The sequence below is a fragment of the Anopheles coluzzii genome, chromosome 2 (assembly GCF_943734685.1).
Source record: "Anopheles coluzzii chromosome 2, AcolN3, whole genome shotgun sequence".
Taxonomy (NCBI): Eukaryota; Metazoa; Arthropoda; class Insecta; order Diptera; family Culicidae; genus Anopheles; species Anopheles coluzzii.
Window position 1 is genome coordinate 51,608,338 of NC_064670.1, and position 19,169 is coordinate 51,627,506.

The window sequence follows — 19,169 nt, forward strand, 5'->3', positions numbered from 1 at the left end:
CGTATTGTCGAAGGCATGGCAGATTTCAAACGACGTTAAAGTCGTTTGAAATTACGAATCCTGTCGTTTTATAGTTAATGATTGTACAATTGGTGTAGTATAGCCTATCAAATGGTCACAATTTACGAAAAGCAAAATGCTTAAGAGGTTTTCATATTTTTAAAAGTCAGACATCCTTACTTTATATTTATTAAACATAAAAATGGTTTTTAATGTTTGTTAATGTAAAACGTATAAAATATGCACCGCCGTACACAATTTATAACACTATCACTATTCGTCCACGAAATGCCGGAAATGGTTCATCTGGATGAGAAATGTTTATAAATATTTCGAGCTGCCGCTGGAAAATCGTGAATTAAGCAGCTGAGCTTTCTTCATGATTGCTTTCTTTTGTGCATCGTCAAAGCGATTGGCATGCAGATCTAGGTTCCTATCGAACGGTCTTCTTGTTGGCTCGGAACTATCACCAGATGCTTTCTGCAAAAAAAAAAAATAATAATAATAATAAATTAAACGTTATTAGAAACTTGAAGAGAAAATATGCAAACAATTGTACCTTTTCCTTCTTGATTTTAGTTTGATGTATCTCCAGCAATGTTTTGTCTCGTTTGTGTTTCTTCTTATGCTGTTTTACCATCTTTTCCTGCTCCTTGTCCCGTTTGGCGATCAGCGATCGCTCACGCTCCCGTTCCCGCTCCGTCTCAGCATCGACTTGCTTGGACGATCGCTCCGAACCGCTGGCCTTCTTTTTCCGCTCCCGATCGGCCGGCGTGTCCGTCCAAACAGTGCGATCGCCAATTTCGAGCTTTTCACGTGTACGGAACTGCCTCGCGCCTAGCCCCATATCGCTAATCTTGCGAATATCCGGCAACTCCAGCATCCAGTCTTCGCGGGCTTTCGGCATGGTGGACGATCCACTCCCGTTAGCAAATGCTGCTGCCTCTTCCATCTGCCGAATCTTTAGCTCTAATGCACGTTGCTCCAACTCTACATTGGCTCGTGAGCCGGATGTGCCGGGTAACGGACCAATAGTGTCCTCAATTTCCTCTGCATCCTCTTCCTCCTCCTCCTCAGGTTCGGAAAATGGTGAGAGCTCCGATTCAGATGATACGTGCTCATTGTCAGACGCTTTCGGGCAGTTGTATCCTGGCGGTAATGTAGGCCCTATGCGCCGAAGTTCCGTTACCGCGGGCTCATCAGTATGGTTTACTTGACGATTTAGTAAATGTGGTGGTAACGCCGGTCCAATCATATCATCCGGGTTGCGGGTGGCGTCCGGTGCTTCGTGCTCCATATTGGATGTTTTAGTCAATGTGCTGGGTGGCAGGGCTGGCCCAAAACACTCGGTAGATGTATTGTTCTCGGTGCCATGCTGCTGTTCTGATTGTTCATCTTGTGACGACACGGAAGACACGGAAATATCAAGCATTTCCCCTTTTTTCTCACGAACAGCTTCTTTTCGTGGCGAATCGTCGTGTTTTGACGAACGTTTGACGTCATAATTTTTGGATCGAGCCCGTGACGAGGAGTCGGTAGAACGCGATCTTCGACGACGACGGCTACGATCGGGGCTTTTGCTTCGGCTTCTTCGATACCGGCGTCGATCAGAGTATCGTGACGAGCTGCTGTGGTGATCTTCACGATACGATGAGCGTTCTGAGTGGTTCCTCGAAGATGAAGGTGCCGTGCTTGAATGTTTGTGTCTTGTAGTAGTCGTCTTATACCGCACACCACAGTCCGAATCAGTCGTGTCTGAGTCAGACATCTACAACGAAAGGAAATGTTTGTTTAATATAGATTTATATTTCACTATACACAAAAAAAAAAAAAACAATTTTATCTAAGCAATAAAAACAAAGAAATAGTATGCATTTTTGTGAACTAGATAGTTTGATAACACATGATCTGAAATCTTTATTGAGTTCATTTAGACTAGTGTTAAATCCCTGAAACTGAACCCGTCGCGTACTAGCCCTACTAGCTAAATGTTTTCAACGCCTTGGCCCAACTGTAGCGTACGGATTTGACAAACCCGGCCGTGGGTATGTTTTTAATCGATTGCCAAACGCTACTCGACCAAACAATCGAACGGAGACACGAAGCCACAATGGACTGGTAGTTTGTGGCACGCGACACGCCTATTAGTATGTCTTCCGTGTCCTGTCTGTAGCGCCCGCTTGTCTGCCGCTCGACGATCAAACGTATGGGCCACTTGGGCAGCCCGTTCAGGTGAGCTAGAATCGTGGGTTCCGCAAGGTCCTGTGTGCAGATTTGGTTGTCGCTCCCAGCGATCGGTAGCTCCAGGCAGCCACGGAACTCCTCGAACGTGGCTGAATACAGGTTGCGAAAGTTCTCCAGCTGAGGCCGCACAATATTATTGACCTTGTCCTTGTTCTCGCCAAAAATCATCCGAAAGTCGCCACTGTAGCTGAGGTTTGAAATTGCCCGATACAGCTCAAACTCGGTAAACTTCTCCGGAAGCAGCAGCAACGCAGCATGCACCGCCGAGCGAAGGTTTTGCTCCATTGCGTTCTGAATTTTCGAGCTGGATGCGTTCCGTATGATCTCGACCGGCTTGTGCAGCCGTCCGGCCAGATACAGACAGCGCCAATCCGTCAGGTCTTCCAGCAGATCCTTCGTAGACACGACGCCGTACTTGATGATCACGTCTTCCTCGGGAATTTGCACGAGCGTGTTGAAGTACACCCGAGCACCGAACGATTCCTGGTACTTGGCGATCAGCCCTCCGCCGAGCAGGCGCATGCTGGAATAGTGCTCAAAGTTTTGGTCCAGATTTGCCGTGTGCCAGCGGTGTGCATTGTCTACCACGTATATGAGATCGATCATGTTGCGCTTCGAGCGAACGGATTCGTAGCCCAGCTGCTGCTTTACGCCGGATCCGTACGCAAAGCAGAAGGAAAAGCCTTGCGGAAACTTGGACAGCAACCGGAAGAACATCGGTGCGGTGTTGCCTCGGGAGAGCATTGTTTGGGTGTGCTGGTAGATCGGTGAACGTTTGCCCGCACTGTACACTTTTGCATTCCCCTACACTAACAGAACATTTTAGCGCTCTGCGTTCGTTGTATCGACACTTTTTGTTATTACTTAACACATTCCGCGCGTAATCCAGCACTTAGTTATCGATTGCCGACAAGCCGTAACGCGGTCATAAACCCACAAATGTCAAAATCTTCCGAAGACCCACAAAAGGCATGTATTTTGGTTCACAGCCAATCGGGCGACGGTGGTGATTTGCTTACATACTCATGCTGGCGTGGATTGGTACTTACATTTCACTGTATTTACTGGTGGCACTTCGAACCAGCTGGGCGTAATAACTCAGTGTTTGATAATTTGGCGTGCAGATTAAAAAGATGATACAGAATTTTACGTCCAGCATTCAAAACAGAAGTTTGTTGTGACGTTCTGTTGCTATACCCGATGAAAAAGCTCTCTAAAATGCCACGGCTTCGGCCGGGCTGCCAAACGTTGCTCTGTCAGCACAGCTATCGTACATTTTGTAAACAATTTCATATTTATTTAACATTTCTAGCTTAAGAAACAATACTGAAAACAATTAAGCTGTAATTTAGGCTCAGTTTTTGTGTACAATTATTAATATCTTTTATTATTAAAGATAAAAAGTTACAATATCCATAAGCTAATATATAAAAAAATATTGTCAATTGTTGTTATTAATTGTTTCAAAATGCGAAAAGATTGCAATATTCTTTGACTATTAACACATTTAAAAATACAAATCGAGCGTACTAAAATAAAATAATAGTTTTCCAAATTGGTATCGATACGAATGGTTCCTAAAGCAACACCCTTAATCGTCTGTCAAAATGGTTTCATACAAAATCTTGTCAACGGCAAGTGGACAATCACAATAGCTTTCGTTATTCAATTCTCAGTACTCGAGGAGAACATACGCGCGTGTCAGTGTTTTGGAAAGGCGTCTCGCAAAATGGCTTCCAAGCAAATGTTTGCTCTCGCTGGGTGTGGCGCTTGCAATGTTGAAGATGCAAATTTCCAATGTTTTACGTGTGGAACATATTACTGCGGTGTATCGTGCCAGATGAGTCACTGGCCGTTGCACAAAGATTTGTGCATTCCGTAAGTATTTCTTGGAACATTGGAACAATGCTTTTGTTATAACTGCCTTCGTTTTTGCTTATTTTTGCAGCCGCTTGGTTATGGCAACACCGCTGCGGGAAAACTCGTCACTGCTAACGCAAAATGCACTTTCGACAAATGCGAAGACATTGAGTGCGGCGCCGAATCTGGTAAAAATCCCTAAACCCGTAACTAACGGTGTGGCAATGACGAAAATGTTACCGGATCTACAGACACGCAAGGATAATAACGGACCCGTTACCAATGGCGTGGCAGCGAAGAAAACGGCGCTGGATGTGGAAACAGTAAAAGATAATATTCCGGCAGGGGCTGTCTCCAATCGTGAAAAACCAGCGATAAATGCCATTAAAGCCCCATTGCAAGCGCCGAAACCAAGCCAGCCAGCAGAAGCAGTCGGTAATAACGAAAACCCAGCACCGAAACCATTGAAAACCCCATTGCAAGTGCTAAATGCGCTTCAATCAGGGGAAATATCTGTTGTGAAAGGAAAAATTGTTCCAAAAATCGAACCGCCACGCACTCCAAAACCATTGCAGCGGGGTCCTTTCCCGGCGCCAGGAAGACACGTTAAGATTTCGTACGTTGGAAAGGATATGCTCTACATTTACGATTCCGGTTTGGGCCCGAATGGCGAACCAAACAGTTTTGAAATGCTGATCTCACGTTCACTAGATTGCGCTATGCACGTCACGGATTGTCTTTCTGCGCCTCCAGTCATAGAAGAAATAGTGTTCGCACCATTCGAAGACGACTATTACCGATCGGTGGTGAAATCCGTGCAGAATGGCATTGCTGAAGTGTTCTTTCCTGATTTTGGGAACTCGATGAAGATCGAGTGGAAGAAGCTGAAAGAAATTCCGGACGAAAAGCTCAAGTATGCTGTAGTAGTGACACATCCGGTTTGGATCGATAACGTAAAGTCGTTTACGCCGCGCGTAAATGAATATCTCGAGACGATAGTCGATCTACACGAGTTTGTGCTGACCACGGTGATCGACATGCCGAGCACGCACATCAGAATGGTAGATATGCGCCATTCGATTCAGCAATACGTACTGAGCGAGAAGCTTTTGGCGTTGCAACAACCAGAGAGTTCGTTAAATTTGAAGACAAAATTAGTCGCGCAGCTACGACAGCCGAACAGCGCGCTCAAGCTGGTAGCCACCAACCCTAACACTTACAAGCCTGTCTACTATTCTGAGGTGATATGTTAATTTATTTACTTGCTTCTATCTAGGTTCCATTTATTTTTGCTGTAAATTTAATATGTATATTTTATATGCTTTTTCAGATGATTGATACCAACATTTCCGTAAGCAAGGGAGTCGAATTGGTAGTATCTTATGCTTTGCATGCGTTCAACGAGAATAAGATCTCAGTGATCAACAAATCAAATCAAGCTGCGTACGAAAAAACAACGAAGGATTGTCAGACGTACGGACAGATCGACCCAAATCCATACAATCCACAGAAGCAAGAGGTTTGTCTTGTTAAAGTGAAGGACATCTGGCATCGTGCGGCACCAGTTAATTTCAAGTACGGCAAACCGGTGCAGTTCTATTTGCTAGACTTGCCCGCTTTCACGGACGAGATAAAAGATGCACCAGTTCGTCGGTATCCTCCCGGATTGACACGACATCTGTTTGCAGTCGAAAGCATTGTGGAAAGTAAGTCATGATGAATTTTTAATGTGTTTAAGGGACTATCACTTTTTCTAATGCAAATGAAATATTTTAACGTTCCAGATCCGGGGTTCCTGCTGCAGGCCATACACGGAGATGAGAACAAAGTAGAGCAGTTGCCAGGAGTAACTATTAGAGCCAATGTCTATCAAACAATTGAGGATGATATTATCCACCTCAATGTCGTGTCTTACGAAAAGGGAAGTTTGTATGCTTTATGATGAGCATATGTATTATTTCCCTCCTACTGTAGTGAACGTCTGTGTATTTCATTAATCTTTTTGACTTTTATTCGTGAATTATTTTGATTACGAAACGAACGGAAACGTATGAGTGATATACGGCCATAATTTAGAATTTATCGAAAAGGTTAGCGATCCTAAAATCGCCAATATTTAGAACATAGATACTAAAGAAAGAGAATTTTGCTAAGCTCGTGAGAAATAACGAAAGTTTGCGCTAGGTTCAGAGTATGGTTCAATTGGGAATTTTCTTTATTATAATATGTAATTAAATTACATTCCACTTTACATGAAGTCGGCGAACTGTTAAAAAACCAAAATTACATTATCATTTATGACTACCATCTCTACAACAATCCGTATGAATTTACTAGTGCCTGTTATGTATAAGGCTACACATGTCTGAGCCACGTAAACGATATGACCGTCTCACTCTACTGAACTGTTAAGAAAGAGGTATATTGGTTCATTAATAACGGATATCAGATGTATGGTGTATTATTTTTGTGATTGGTATTAAAAACTAACTGATGAAACTTAATTGTCCCTTAACGTGTTCATCTTTCGCTAGCAGGGCAACGAATGATGCTGGCATGTTTTTGTAGGTCAAAACAAGTACAACAAACAAATGTGCTCGGGAAAAACTTCAGACTCATCGACTTCGAGTCCGGATCAATCCACATCAGTACTGATCAATTCGGAGTCTGGCCGAGTAGTTTCAGTTGGTGGTGCAAAAACAGTAAGGCTAATTATTTTTGATTGAGTTTTCGGGAAGCATGCGCTAAAAGGAAAAAGGTTTTTAAATCTGACGGAAAAGGATATTATTATTAGAAGAAAGAAAATTGTTATACTGTATCGTACATACTCGATGCCTTATTGGAAAGTCAATGAACTCATCAAGAATTGTATAAACGACAATGGACAGTCATTTTGGGAATTAGCAATTACAACCTAAACTACTCGCCCGGACTCTACCGAACTCGTTCCGACTCAGCCGAATTCATCCGGACTGATCCGGACTCCTCCAAACTCATCCAGATTGTTCCGGACTGATCCGGAGTCAAATCCGGTTATGATTCGGAGTCGGAGTCATATTTTGCGCACCGGAGTCAGAGTTGATCCATGACTCCGCTCCGGATTACCCATCACTAATCGGAACTCGGGAACATCACTGCCGCTGCATCTCATTCCATATCCGGTCGAATCGTGGACAGGAGAACATCACGTGTTCCACGTCTTCCACGACGTTCTCCCACTCGGGTAGTTAGTTGAGCCATCCAGGATACCTTGTCCCGCTTGCTATAGTGTCGGGAAGCTAGAGCTGCGGGACATGCAAAAGATCATGAAGCCGGTCTTTTGGTGGGCGAGTTCTAAAACAACTCCTTGCATCCACCGCTCGATCTACCCCAGGTTAGTCGTCGCCAAGGCGCTGACCTGGTCCGTGGTCCTTCCCAAAAAATTTAAAGCTACGTCGTCAGCAATGCCGATGATGTCTGTTCGTAGTCCTTAGGAGTAGTTCGTCATATATGACGTTCCACAATCTTGGTCCTAGAACCGAAACCTTAGGAACACCAGCAGAAACTGTCCTCGACTCTACTCCTTCATCGTAGTGGAGCTTCCGGTCCTCAAGCCCCGACCTTGATCAGCGCGACCTTGCCGTTTTTTGTCCAGCGCAACCTAGCCGTTTTTTCTCCAGCGCGACCTTGCCGTTTTTTGTCCAGCGCGACCTTGCCGTTATCTATCACCCGTTGGATGGCATCCCTTTATGGAACCCATATTGGGCGTCCGATAGTTCACCGGAGGTCTCGAGGTGGTTTGTCAGCATCCGCTGAATCAACCGCTCCAAAACCTTGGATTTGGTAGGCAGCACCAGTTGTTGCCGCTTCCATTTATCGGGGACCATCTACATCACCTTCAGAGACATAAGTTCCTCAAATTACTTGCGAGAGCAATTAGTGAGGATATTAGAAATAGGATATTCTATTTCATACTTCCCAGAAGGGTGATTAATGAAATCACCAACAATATAGTGGAGTGAAACTTTATTTCGATCGAGCAAATGAGATACAGGTTGAATGAGAACCAAATCTCTCTATCTGATTTCTAAAGGTCCTTACATTTAACGATGGCGGTTATGGCAAAAACAGAGTTTCCGTGATTCCGTATTAAAGTTATGTGGCCAAACGTGATGAAACGACAAAACAGATGAAATTGTTTTAAAGAAACCGAAACCTTTGCCGATTCTGAACGCAATAATGGTAAATATTTTCTTTTTCCATCGCAAATGCTGTAATATATAATAAATAGATAGGTAAATTACGGTGCAAATTATAAGCCACAGACATAGTATTGTACCGTGACACGGTGCATGGTAAAGGGAAATGCAAATCGCATTTGAATCATGTTTGTTTATCCCCAACCAAATCAAAGAGCATTCCCGCTCTGGTGTGTCGAGCAGGAAGAAGAAACATGCTGAATATGCCGCATAGGTTTCACGCCCGATGAAAATGCTTTGCCAAAAGATTCGTCAGTCAAACATTGATTTGCCCGTACGGAGATCGTATATTTTATAAAAATGTGTTGTTATTTGAGATTATTATCAATATTATTGTAAAAAAAATTAAAAGTTTGTCTGTACAATCACAAGCTTCAGAATAGTAAATAAGATTAAATAATAATCCCAAATCGGTGTTCAAATGATACGAATGGTTTCCAAAGTAACACCCTTAATCATCTGTCAAATTTGTTTCATCCACGGTCTTGAAGCCAACGGAAGGAGGACAAACACAATAGCTTTCGTTATTCAATTCTCAGTACCCGACTAGAATACATGTGCTTTTCACTGTTTCGCAAAGGCGTCTCGCAAAATGGCTTCCAAGCAAATGTTTCCTCCCGTTGGGTGTAGCGCTTGCAGTGTCCAAGGTGCAAATTTTCAGTGTTTCACGTGCGGAACATATTACTGCGGTGTATCGTGCCAGATGAATCACTGGCCCATGCACAAAGATTTCTGTATCCCGTAAGTATTTCTTGAGAAAGCGATAATGATGGTATGGAGCACACCCTTCAAATAGCCCTCGTGTTTGTGTATTGCAGTCGATTGGTTACGGCAACCCCACTGTTGGGAAACTCGGCATTACTAACACAATATCCACCTCCGTCGATTACGAAGCCCTCGAACGTGGTGTCAAAGCAGGAGGAGACGGTAGCGTCTGCTGGCGATGTATCGAACATTCCCTCCAATGTGGTGCGGCAACAAGAAAAAATACCGGAACCGGTGATGAACGTTGTAGCAACACCGAGAATATCAACCGATGTGCAGCAGCCTCGAAATGGCAACGTTCCGGCTACAACCGTCGCCAATGAAGTGGCAATGACCAAATCACTATCGAACATGCAGATACAAAAGGAAAATCAACCGCCTGCAGCAGGACCCATCTCCAACGGCGAAAAACTGATGTCGAAATTGATGAACAATCCATTGGCCGCGCTGAAAGCTAACCAAGCAGCCCAACCTGTCGCAAATGGAGCAATCCCGAAAGCTACGAATAACCCGTTCGTTACGCAGAAAGGAGGGTCTCCACCGGTAGAAACTGTTGCACAGGAGGAAAAATCCGTACCGAAAACGTTGAAAAATCCCTTGCAAGCGTTGAAAACAAGCCAACCGGCCGGGTCGGCTGCCATCGAAAAGCCTGTTCTTAAAACCGTTGTACCGCCACGTACTCAACTGTTGCAACACGGTGTTTTCCCCGAGCCAGGGCGAAGCGTGAAAATTTCATACGTTGCAAACGATCGGCTGTTCGTTTATGATTGTGGTCCCGGGCCCAACGGAGAGCCAAATAGCTTCCAATCTTTGATCGTCCGTTCGCTGCAATGCGCCATGACTGTTCAAGATTTCCTGTCGGCACCACCAACGGTGGAGGATATTGTGTTCGCACCATTTGAGGATGACTTCTACCGGTCGGTGGTGAAGTCGGTTCAGGACGGTATTGCCGAAGTGTTCTTCCCCGATTTTGGCAACTGGCTGAAGGTAGAGTGGAAGAAGCTGAAAGAAATTCCCGACCCGAAGATCAAGTATGCCCATACCGTGACACATCCGGTTTGGATCGATAATGTTAAATCGATTACGCCGCGCATGAAAGAATTTCTCGTAACGATGGTCGATCTACACGAGTTTGTGCTAACCACGGTGATCGACATACCGAATACACACATCAAAATGGTGGACATGCGCCATTCGCTGCAGCAATACGTACTGAGCGAGAAGCTTTTGGCCATGCAAGATCCAGCGGCCTCATCGAACATACAGAAAAAAATGGCTTCCCAGCTGCGACCGCCGGCGGCCAACCCTGTGCCAAAGCTGGTAGTTACCAATCCTACCACGTACAAGCCAGTGACCATAATGGAAGTGAGTACTTATCATATTATTGTTTAATTTATAATTTTTCACATTTATTTCCTTATGCTAAATTGTTTGTTCTTGTGTTTTTCCAGCTGGTTGAGACTAACATTTGCGAGAGCAAGGGAGCCGAATTGATGATCACGCATGCTTTGCATGCCTTCAATGAGAATAAGATCTCAGTGATCACTAAATCGAACTACACTGCGTTCGAAAAAATGATGAAGGAATGTCAGATGTATGGACAGATCGATCCAAATCCATACAATCCGCAGGAGCAAGAAATTTGTATTGTAAAAGTGAAGGACATCTGGCATCGTGCCGCGGCAGTAGATTTCAAGGACGGCAAAGCGGTACAGTTCTATTTGCTAGACTTGCCCGCTTTCACAGATGAGGACATCGATGCACCGGTTCGTCGATATCCTCCCGGATTGACCCGACATCTGTTTGCGGTTGAAAGCATTGTGGAAAGTAAGTAGACTTTCGACAATGATGGATGATGGTTAAATTAAAAATAGATTCTAATTTAATTGTAAAATTTAATTGTTCTAGATCCGGAGTTCCTGCTGCAGGCGATAAACGGAGATGAGAGCAATGTGGACATGTTGCCAGGAATGGCGATTAGGGCGGATGTTCATCATACGAATGATGAAGAGATAGGTGATACTATCCACCTTAATGTCGTGGCTTTTGAAAAGTGAAGTTTTAGTATGCTTTATGGTGAGCATATGTATTTTTCCTCATCTATTTTGAACGATTCGTCCATACTTCCATTTATTTCGATTATTATTTCATTTATCTTTTTGACTTATTATTTTGACTCGCAAATTATTTTGATAACAAAACGAACACGAAACGTATGGGTGATATTATGCCATGAATTAGAATTTAGAATATTGAAAAGGTTAACGATCCTAAAATCGACAACATATGTAAGAGGTATAGAAACAAACCGGAGAATTGCGCTAAATGGGCTAAACAAGAGCTTGAGAAGCTGTGTTTCATTTGTCTGATCTTGACAGTTTTTCATAATTCATATTTTTATTGTTATTGAATTTACAATTATTGCATCTTGAAGCAATGGAAATGTTTTCTCCGTTGCTTTATATATTTTCACTACGAGTATGTTCTTCAACAAAATTACATTCAATCTCCTCAATCAAACAAAATTTCCTGAATTAGTAAAACCAAAACTTCGGTACCATTGATTACGTATTTACTTAACTACGCAACGAATCTTAATAGTGCCTTTAGATGCGTTCGTTTACATGCGTGCTTGTTGCGCTGGACTGGTAATATTGAAGTACAAATGTATGAATAATACAAGACAAGTTTGTGATGTATTCATATTTCGAGTAGAATTAAAACTGAAATGAACCAGAACCTTTAAAGCATTTATTTTTACACAAGATGAACTATAACATGATGACAATATGAGTTTAACAATACATAGATAGCAACAATACAAATGCACTGGAATCGTATAGTTCATTCAGGTTACATCAATGAACCGGTTTACGGGAAAAACGCTATAGTACTTTTGATACATCAAAATATAAAAAAATAAATAGAAATCATGAAAATCAGTTCAATCATTCAAGAGCATTTCGAAAAAATGAATAGAAAACCTTCCAACATTGCAAATTTTGAGACAAGACAAGAAATAGTCTATTTTTAACAAATTAAACTTACAAATTAAAATTAACAAATGAACTCAGTGCGTTCGTGATGCCAAAATCGAGCAATTTTTAACAACTCTGGTTAATTTTTGACGACTGTTCATTTTTAACCACTTCTTTCCCGATACCGGCTTACTAATTCAATATTTGGCAAGCAGTTTTGGGCAGATTGATTTTTGAACGCCATGCCACAATACGAAGTGAAGGAATAGTGATGTGGGCAAGTTGTACTGGGCGAGTGAAAATTAACGAAAACAATAATTTTTGATAATAATGCACTAGATACTGGCCCAGAAATGGATTTTAAAAGTAAGGCTAATCTGGTTCTCAAATTTTTGCTTGCAACGTTTTCTGAAATAAAATGTTTTATATACTTTAAAATACATTTAAAATACTTCTCTTCATTATTTGCTGACACGAAAACACCTCTCAAAAAAAAAAAAAAAAAGAAAACTTCTACAGCGGGAACAAATCGAGAAAATGTCTCAGTTGTAAGTTAAAAATGAATTATATCATATTTTTATATGTAATTTAGAGATAGTATTTCAGGAACACAATATTCTTTCTTTTGGTATACAAGACATTTTGTTAGTTAAAAATCTTTGTGGATTGAACATTTCTCATTTATTTTCACTCAATCATGAAATCGGACCCCAGCTAGAATTAGAAAAAATAGTATATTGCTTTCAAATAATTCGCAATAGAGTTAGCACAAGTAATTACGATAGTTGATTTGAATATCCGATAGTTATGTAAAGTTGACAGGAACTTCCATTAGAGCTACGCGTAAACATAAACAGCAAATCAATCGTACGCTTTACACGATATTCATCGACGTTTAAAGATTGCGCCTCTGTCTTGTTTTTTAAACAACCTTCGCAACGACTCCCGTTCCAAAATCCTTACTTTGAAAATAACGAGCAAGAAGTAGGAGAATTCTATGAAAGCCCGTGATGTTTCAATTGCCTTTCGTTGTTCCTGCGTTCAATGCATTTCCTGTCCCTCTCTTCACCCTATAGGAAGTGCATTGAGTCCTATTAGCTGTAACGTGCCTCTTTGTCTTTTCCTTTTACTCTCTAGAAACACGCATCTCTAACGACACGAGTTCAAGAAAAAAGAATCTCATCATTGCAGTGTCGTTGATCCTGGTGCTCACGAGACACGAACGTAGTTGTGTCTGATCGGCATTTTCTCGCTTGACGAGATGCATCGCAATGTTTTGACATCCTTTTCATGTTTTCCCTTTTTGTTTGGTGTGTCTACAGTGCATTGAATAAGTTTATCTACAGACGGAATCTTAAATGTAGTTCATTATTTAGCCTTATTATTTGTATGATTCACACATTAAATCGAATTTTGTTCATAGTGTGGATATTGTAGCACATTCTCCATATCAAATGTATTAATTATTTTGGATAATATAATGCCCTTCCAATCTTGTGCAACACTGTACCGTGATCGAGCCGAGGCAGTCGTGCGCACTGATGGAAAACCATGTGAAAGAGCGTACGATCGGTATCGTCAGCAACCCCCATGTGCACGATCACGAGCGCACTGCGCACAGCTTTTCACGAACGTTAGTTTCCATTTTCCCACCGCAGGCGTCGGACGGCTTGCCGGGCGCGCTTTGCTTAGCGAGCCGGCGCGGAAACACCATTGTGTGAAGCAGTGTGGCTTCACTTCCATTCGCTATTCCGATACCAAAATTAAGATGTCCTAGACAAGTGTCTCCACCGCGTGTGTGACCAGTAGCGTGTACAGAATATTTATTTATTTATCTATCTATTTATGTTATTTATAACGACCGGGAGTGCGCTTACGCTTATTTATTGAAACTGCCACTGCAAGAGCGTTAACGGAACAACGTGATCGATATTTATTTCGGGTGCAAATAAAATTAAAGTGTGCAATAAATTAAATTCATTTTGAATGAATCGAACCCGCCATCCTTCGTCGCGATTAATTGACGGTTGTGTAGATGCGTACCTGCCCCCACGATTCGTTCGTTTATCGGTTGTGTCTGCTTTGGTAATCGTTTTGTAAGTGACTTTCTCGAGCCCGTGCAAAAGTGCTTGTCCATTTTTCATCCCACTCATCGCCACGAGAACGTGTTGAAGTGAAAGCCATTAAAAGAGAAAGAGCGAGTAAACAAATGTTCTGATAACAAATTATCCATCCGTGGTGACGTATATGTGCATGTGTGAGTGTATGTGAAAGCATGACACAGTGTGTGTTAAGTGTGCGCTGATCGTGCGGAACCGGAGCTCGGAAGGATAAATCACTTCGGGGGTCAATTAATCGCTCCAAGGGGTCCCCTGGAACAGGGCTGACCGATATTTTACCCCAGTGCTTGGGCTACCTGCGTTAGTAAAGTTTGGCCGCGGCATCGGAGCAAGGCGTTAGTGTCGAACCTTTTAACTTCAACCCTACCGTGCCCGGGCGACGTAAGGTAAATGGTTTTAACGGTTGCCGAAAATTAATTTTAATTAATTTTACTACCTCCCAAACTACGCTGCTGCCGTGCCGAGTTCGGTGCGCTTCAGATCACTGCCTCTAGTCCATCAGCGAAGGCTGCGAGTGCAAATTGCCGGCAAGATCGGAACCGCGATCGGCAACTGAGGCGCAAAACTGTGGCAGTATGTTAAACACTGAAGGAAAAACAAAAACACAAATGTAAATGGGTGGTAAATATTTTTCTTTTTGTCTTAGCCTTTCTTCATTACATTTCGCGAGACGGCGCACCAGAGCGCAGTGCAGCAGGTAACGCGAAGGGGTTGAAAGGTTTCAAGGACTCGAATCTCGCGCAGCTTTTTATCATGGACCGACGATCGAGGACGATCTTTTCCGCCGGCAATTATGCGTAGCACCTTGTAAATGAGCATCATGTTGGAGGGAGAGGGGGCGAGGAAATAGGTGATTTACTTGAGCACCGTCCGGCACCGTTCACCTTTTGCAAAACAGTTTTGTGTTTGCTTTGTGTTTTATTTTTTGTATGCCCTGGCGTGGTCTTATCTCATCGCCGGAGAAGCCGGAGAAGGATACGGGGATTGCTCTCGTATGGTGCTTTGCTTCGTTAACCCCCACCTTCAGGGGGTTCCGCTCCGTAGGAGCTGGTGCCCTTTTGATACTACACGATACCTTGGAGCATTTTTCACGACTGCATTGTAAATGGCTCAATTTATGTAGCGATCGTTGATAATTCGTCCTCAATGGTGTCTACATGGGTGTATGTGTGTGTGTGTGTCTGAGTTGATTTGTAAACTAGTAAATTGCAAAATGCTAAATTGATTATGATTCACATGTCATGAGTTACTTTTTATGTAGCAGCTCAAAATGATTGGAATAAGTCAGTTAAATATTTGCAATTAAAAGTGATCGTTTTCTCGTGTTTAAACAATGCGATCGCCGTATGTCAAGCGAATGTTTCTTCCTTTTCTCGCTGGGCGTGAAATGTGCATCTATCCCCTGCATCATGCTCTATTTAAAGACCTTTATGTGTGCAGTTTCTGTGTCATCTCTTGATGGCATCGTAATGCAAACACGCCATGATGAATGACCGGTGTGACACTGTTTGTGAAACAATGTACCATTTCCGGTACCGTTTCAGCAAAAAACACGTGCTACTACTACGAATCATGGCATACCGAGGGGCCCCAACTAAATGTAGCGAATTTGTCAATCTATCGTCAAACTCGGCCGCTTCGTGCATTGGAAAATGCTATTCCTGGTTGCTGCTCTCTCCGAGCCTGAGCCAACGTTTACCGTTTCCTGTTTCATGCCCGTAAACTCCGACCTTCGGGGTTTGCGTACCGGAACTGAACGGAAGAAAGTCAAATGGAAGGTGACGAAATGATGCGACTTTCTTCCCCTTCCTTACGGCTGCAGACGAACGTGAGCCAAGGGATTCCGTTCCGTCATTTTCCATCATCGATTGCTTTCCAGTTCAGTCGGTTTTAGGTAGGGGAGTACTACTAGCTCTACCGCTCGGAACGTTTTGTGTCGTCCCCTCAATCTCCAGATGCGCACGGCAGCTCTCGAGACACCAGTATCGGGGGGAAAAGCTGTGTTGAAGGTTGCATAAAGGCGCACCCATTTGTCTCACTTTTCCTTTTCGATCTTGCTGCGTTCTTATGGTTCCGGTATGGTTCCTGTTGCGTGTGGCTGCTCCGGGCGCTAGTAAAATGACTTTGAAACCCCTAGCACATCCCACCGATGGAATGAGAGCGGTGGATGGAAGGGCTGCGCCAGTGATGTTAATGATAATTTATAGGAAAATAATCATCTCCTCCCGTGTGCGTGTGGTGGTTCACATAGCGTTTGATAATCGTTTCAGTCAATCCCGACCATCAGGGCACGAAAGGGACAAGCGCACCTCCCGGCTAGAATGTTGGGTCTCGCGTGGTCTCGCGATCGAACCTTCGATACAAGCGTGACGACAATCGTGAGGTTGGTGAGAAGGAGGAGTAGGCCGCTTCGAAATGGGACACCAATGGGCTGGAAAATATTGATGCTTTTGTGCGATTTATTGTACCGCTTGGTATCGTTCTCCACTCACCCTCCCCCATTGCATATTGGGATGTTCCTAGGAGATTGAGTTGTTGTCAAATCAAAATCCAACAACCGTTGGGCATGTTGCGTTGGATCATCCAGCAACTCATTAGGGGTGAAATGTTACGTCAAACAGTAGCCGTTTAGTAGTAGTAGTAGAGATGTTTATTGTGGATATAAAGAAAAAAAATACATATAGAATCGAACGTTCTTTAACATTGGGTACGCAATGTGCTCTCCTCAATAATCGGGAATTTTTATAGCATAGCTGAGTAGAATATATGTTGTTTGCTGATTTTAAATCTGAGTATATGGGAAAAGTGCAAAAAAAACCCATGCAATTTTAGACTTAACCTAAACACATATATATCTAACCTATATCTTAACCTACATTTGCTAGACCTAATCCTTAACTAGATAGAGAAGAGGAGAGCTTTGTACAGAAAATTATAAACTCATATTTTATGCTTAGATACGTTGTTCAACTAGTTGATTAATTATGCTAATTGAGCTCTGGCGACATTTGTTTGCGTAATTTACATTTAAATTTCCTATAAATTCTTCCATTTTTTACTAAATTACTTCTTTTGTGTAAATCGTTTGTGTTATGCCAAGGTGGTAAGTTCATGATCATTTTTAATATTTTGTTTTGTCTAACTTGAAGTTTTTTTCTATGAGAGTACGCACAACTAATCCATGCCGGCGCTGCGTACGTCAGAATCGGGCGTATATAAGCCGTGTAAACTAATTTTTTGTTTTGCAAATTTAGTTTTGATTTCCTATTTAGGAAAGGATATACAATTTTTAGTAATTTGTCTACTTTTTCTAATTGTTTTTCTATGTGGGTTTTAAATGTCATGCGTTTTTCTAAATGTACTCCAAGGTATTTAACTTGATCTTTCCATGTAATGTTTCCTTGCATAAAGCTAACTTCATTACTAGGTAATTTGCGTAAACTAGTGTTTCTCGTGAAGAAGATTGCCTCAGATTTATTTGCGTTTGTTTTAAGCTTCCATCTATTGCAGAACTTGGCGTATGATTTTAATGTGCCATTTAAGGCTTTGATTATTGAGCTCGGACTTCTGGCCGTAGCCGCGATTGCTAGGTCGTCTGCATATAGATAATTTGTACAGTTGTTTGTAGAGGGAATGTCAGAAATAAATATATTAAATAGTATTGACAGTAGCCGTTTATGGCACCATCATTCTGGCTTGTTTGAAGTGTTCCATCATGATGTGTTCAATAAATCGTATCAGTCTTTGCTATACCAATTTAACCGTACTTTTAACTCTGATATAGAATGCAGAGTGATGCACAATATTTGGAATTTTATAATACTCACAATGGTAAATTTTATCTTGATAAATTACCTCTTGTTGGAGTTCAAAGGATCGAACGTTTAATTGTAATATAGCTAGAGCATATTATGTTACGGTACATTTGAATTGCATCGAAACACAGGCTTAATGGTGGTAGCGTCAACTGTTGCTCATTAGCCGGTAGCTCGTTAATTGTAAAACCGGTCCTTCGAACATCACCAATCTCAAGTGTACTGTATTCAGTTTACCCACCAGGGGTTGTGAATGGTACCGTTCGACGGTCGCAAACGATGATAAATGATGTGCAGCATCGCTGACGGATGCAGTTGTCTAGCAACACTTATGAGCCGTTCGTTAATGCTTCTGCATCTTGAAACAATGCAACTGCTGCTGCTGCTACTGGCTCTGCTGGCTCAAATGCTTTTCCAACCAAAATAGTTCCAGGCGGAAGTGCTAGGATTGGATGGCTAGTTATAGCTGTCTCAAGTGGAGGATAGGGAGATGCGTGCTAGTCGTATCCTTTCAGCCTGTTACGAAGGGCCGAAAAGACACGCACCGGTTCTGACCCACGCGGAGACTTGCAATATTTTGGAGAGTTTTATTGTCTTCCATTAAAAAGCATATAACGGCACGCGGGTGCGCGTTAACGACCTGCCAGATGATGCTGTACCGGCACGTGGTACGCCAGTTGGAAGGGGGATCCAAACTATCGATTCATGACAAATTACACCGGGTAGCCGACGGACCGGGTCGTAAAATAACAGCAGCTCTCGTTCTTATCCTAAAAATCCCACCAATACTTCAAACATCACGCGTCGGAAGTGCAACGTGTGATAACCCGTTGGAAGAAGCCTTGCATGGCGAGCGTGCGTACATGCGATCGCGCAGGATCTTCACTCAGAAGCGAGCGAGCGCGCGCGCGCGGTCATTGAACTGTCTTGAACTATGCCGCATTTTCCGGTTGTTTCTCATGTTTTAGAAACGAATGGATGAAGTCACACGGAAAACCTGAGACGCTTAGTTCTGGGGAAAAAAGACAGTTTCACTACAGCTCCTTTTGCTTCCCGTGTCGTGCCAGCCACGACTATGTTGAGAGGGTGTAGTACAGGCTCGGGCTTATTTTTCTTCCTCTTGTTTATGTATAGACCCTTCCACGGGAT

The 19,169-nt window shown here is 42.7% G+C and overlaps 5 protein-coding genes across 6 annotated transcripts in view; 3 read left to right on the forward strand and 2 right to left on the reverse strand.

Moving 5' to 3' along the window:
- Positions 1-154: 154 nt before the first annotated feature.
- LOC120951064 (GPALPP motifs-containing protein 1) lies at positions 155-3,430 on the reverse strand. The gene is made up of 3 exons (XM_040369574.2): positions 3,294-3,430; positions 560-1,768; positions 155-480 (listed from the first exon to the last, which is right to left on the reverse strand). Exons 2-3 carry the CDS (start codon positions 1,766-1,768, stop codon positions 322-324), a joined length of 1,368 nt encoding a protein of 455 aa, XP_040225508.2. The 5' UTR covers positions 3,294-3,430; the 3' UTR covers positions 155-321.
- Positions 1,871-3,280, reverse strand: LOC120951066 (phosphatidate cytidylyltransferase, mitochondrial). Its single transcript, XM_040369575.2, has one exon. The coding sequence runs from the start codon at positions 2,986-2,988 to the stop codon at positions 1,981-1,983; it is 1,008 nt and encodes a 335-aa protein (XP_040225509.2). The 5' UTR covers positions 2,989-3,280; the 3' UTR covers positions 1,871-1,980.
- A 483-nt stretch (positions 3,431-3,913) lies between the features above and the next one.
- LOC120952789 (uncharacterized) lies at positions 3,914-6,620 on the forward strand. The gene is made up of 4 exons (XM_040372298.2): positions 3,914-4,122; positions 4,193-5,345; positions 5,435-5,810; positions 5,889-6,620. Exons 1-4 carry the CDS (start codon positions 3,974-3,976, stop codon positions 6,044-6,046), a joined length of 1,836 nt encoding a protein of 611 aa, XP_040228232.2. The 5' UTR covers positions 3,914-3,973; the 3' UTR covers positions 6,047-6,620.
- A 2,193-nt stretch (positions 6,621-8,813) lies between these two features.
- Positions 8,814-11,846, forward strand: LOC120951335 (uncharacterized). Its single transcript, XM_040369996.2, has 4 exons — positions 8,814-9,083; positions 9,161-10,472; positions 10,559-10,934; positions 11,016-11,846. The coding sequence occupies exons 1-4, from the start codon at positions 8,935-8,937 to the stop codon at positions 11,162-11,164; spliced, it is 1,986 nt and encodes a 661-aa protein (XP_040225930.1). The 5' UTR covers positions 8,814-8,934; the 3' UTR covers positions 11,165-11,846.
- Positions 11,847-13,714: 1,868 nt separating this feature from the next.
- The window catches only part of LOC120947329 (protein TANC2), a 117,955-nt gene continuing 112,500 nt past the window's right edge, over positions 13,715-19,169 (forward strand). Inside the window, exon 1 of one of the 2 annotated variants that reach the window (XM_040362551.2) lies at positions 13,715-14,591. The gene's annotated coding sequence lies outside the window, so the exon portion shown is untranslated. The remainder of the gene's footprint in view (positions 14,592-19,169) is intronic. The other variant, XM_040362552.2, reaches the window with a different exon arrangement.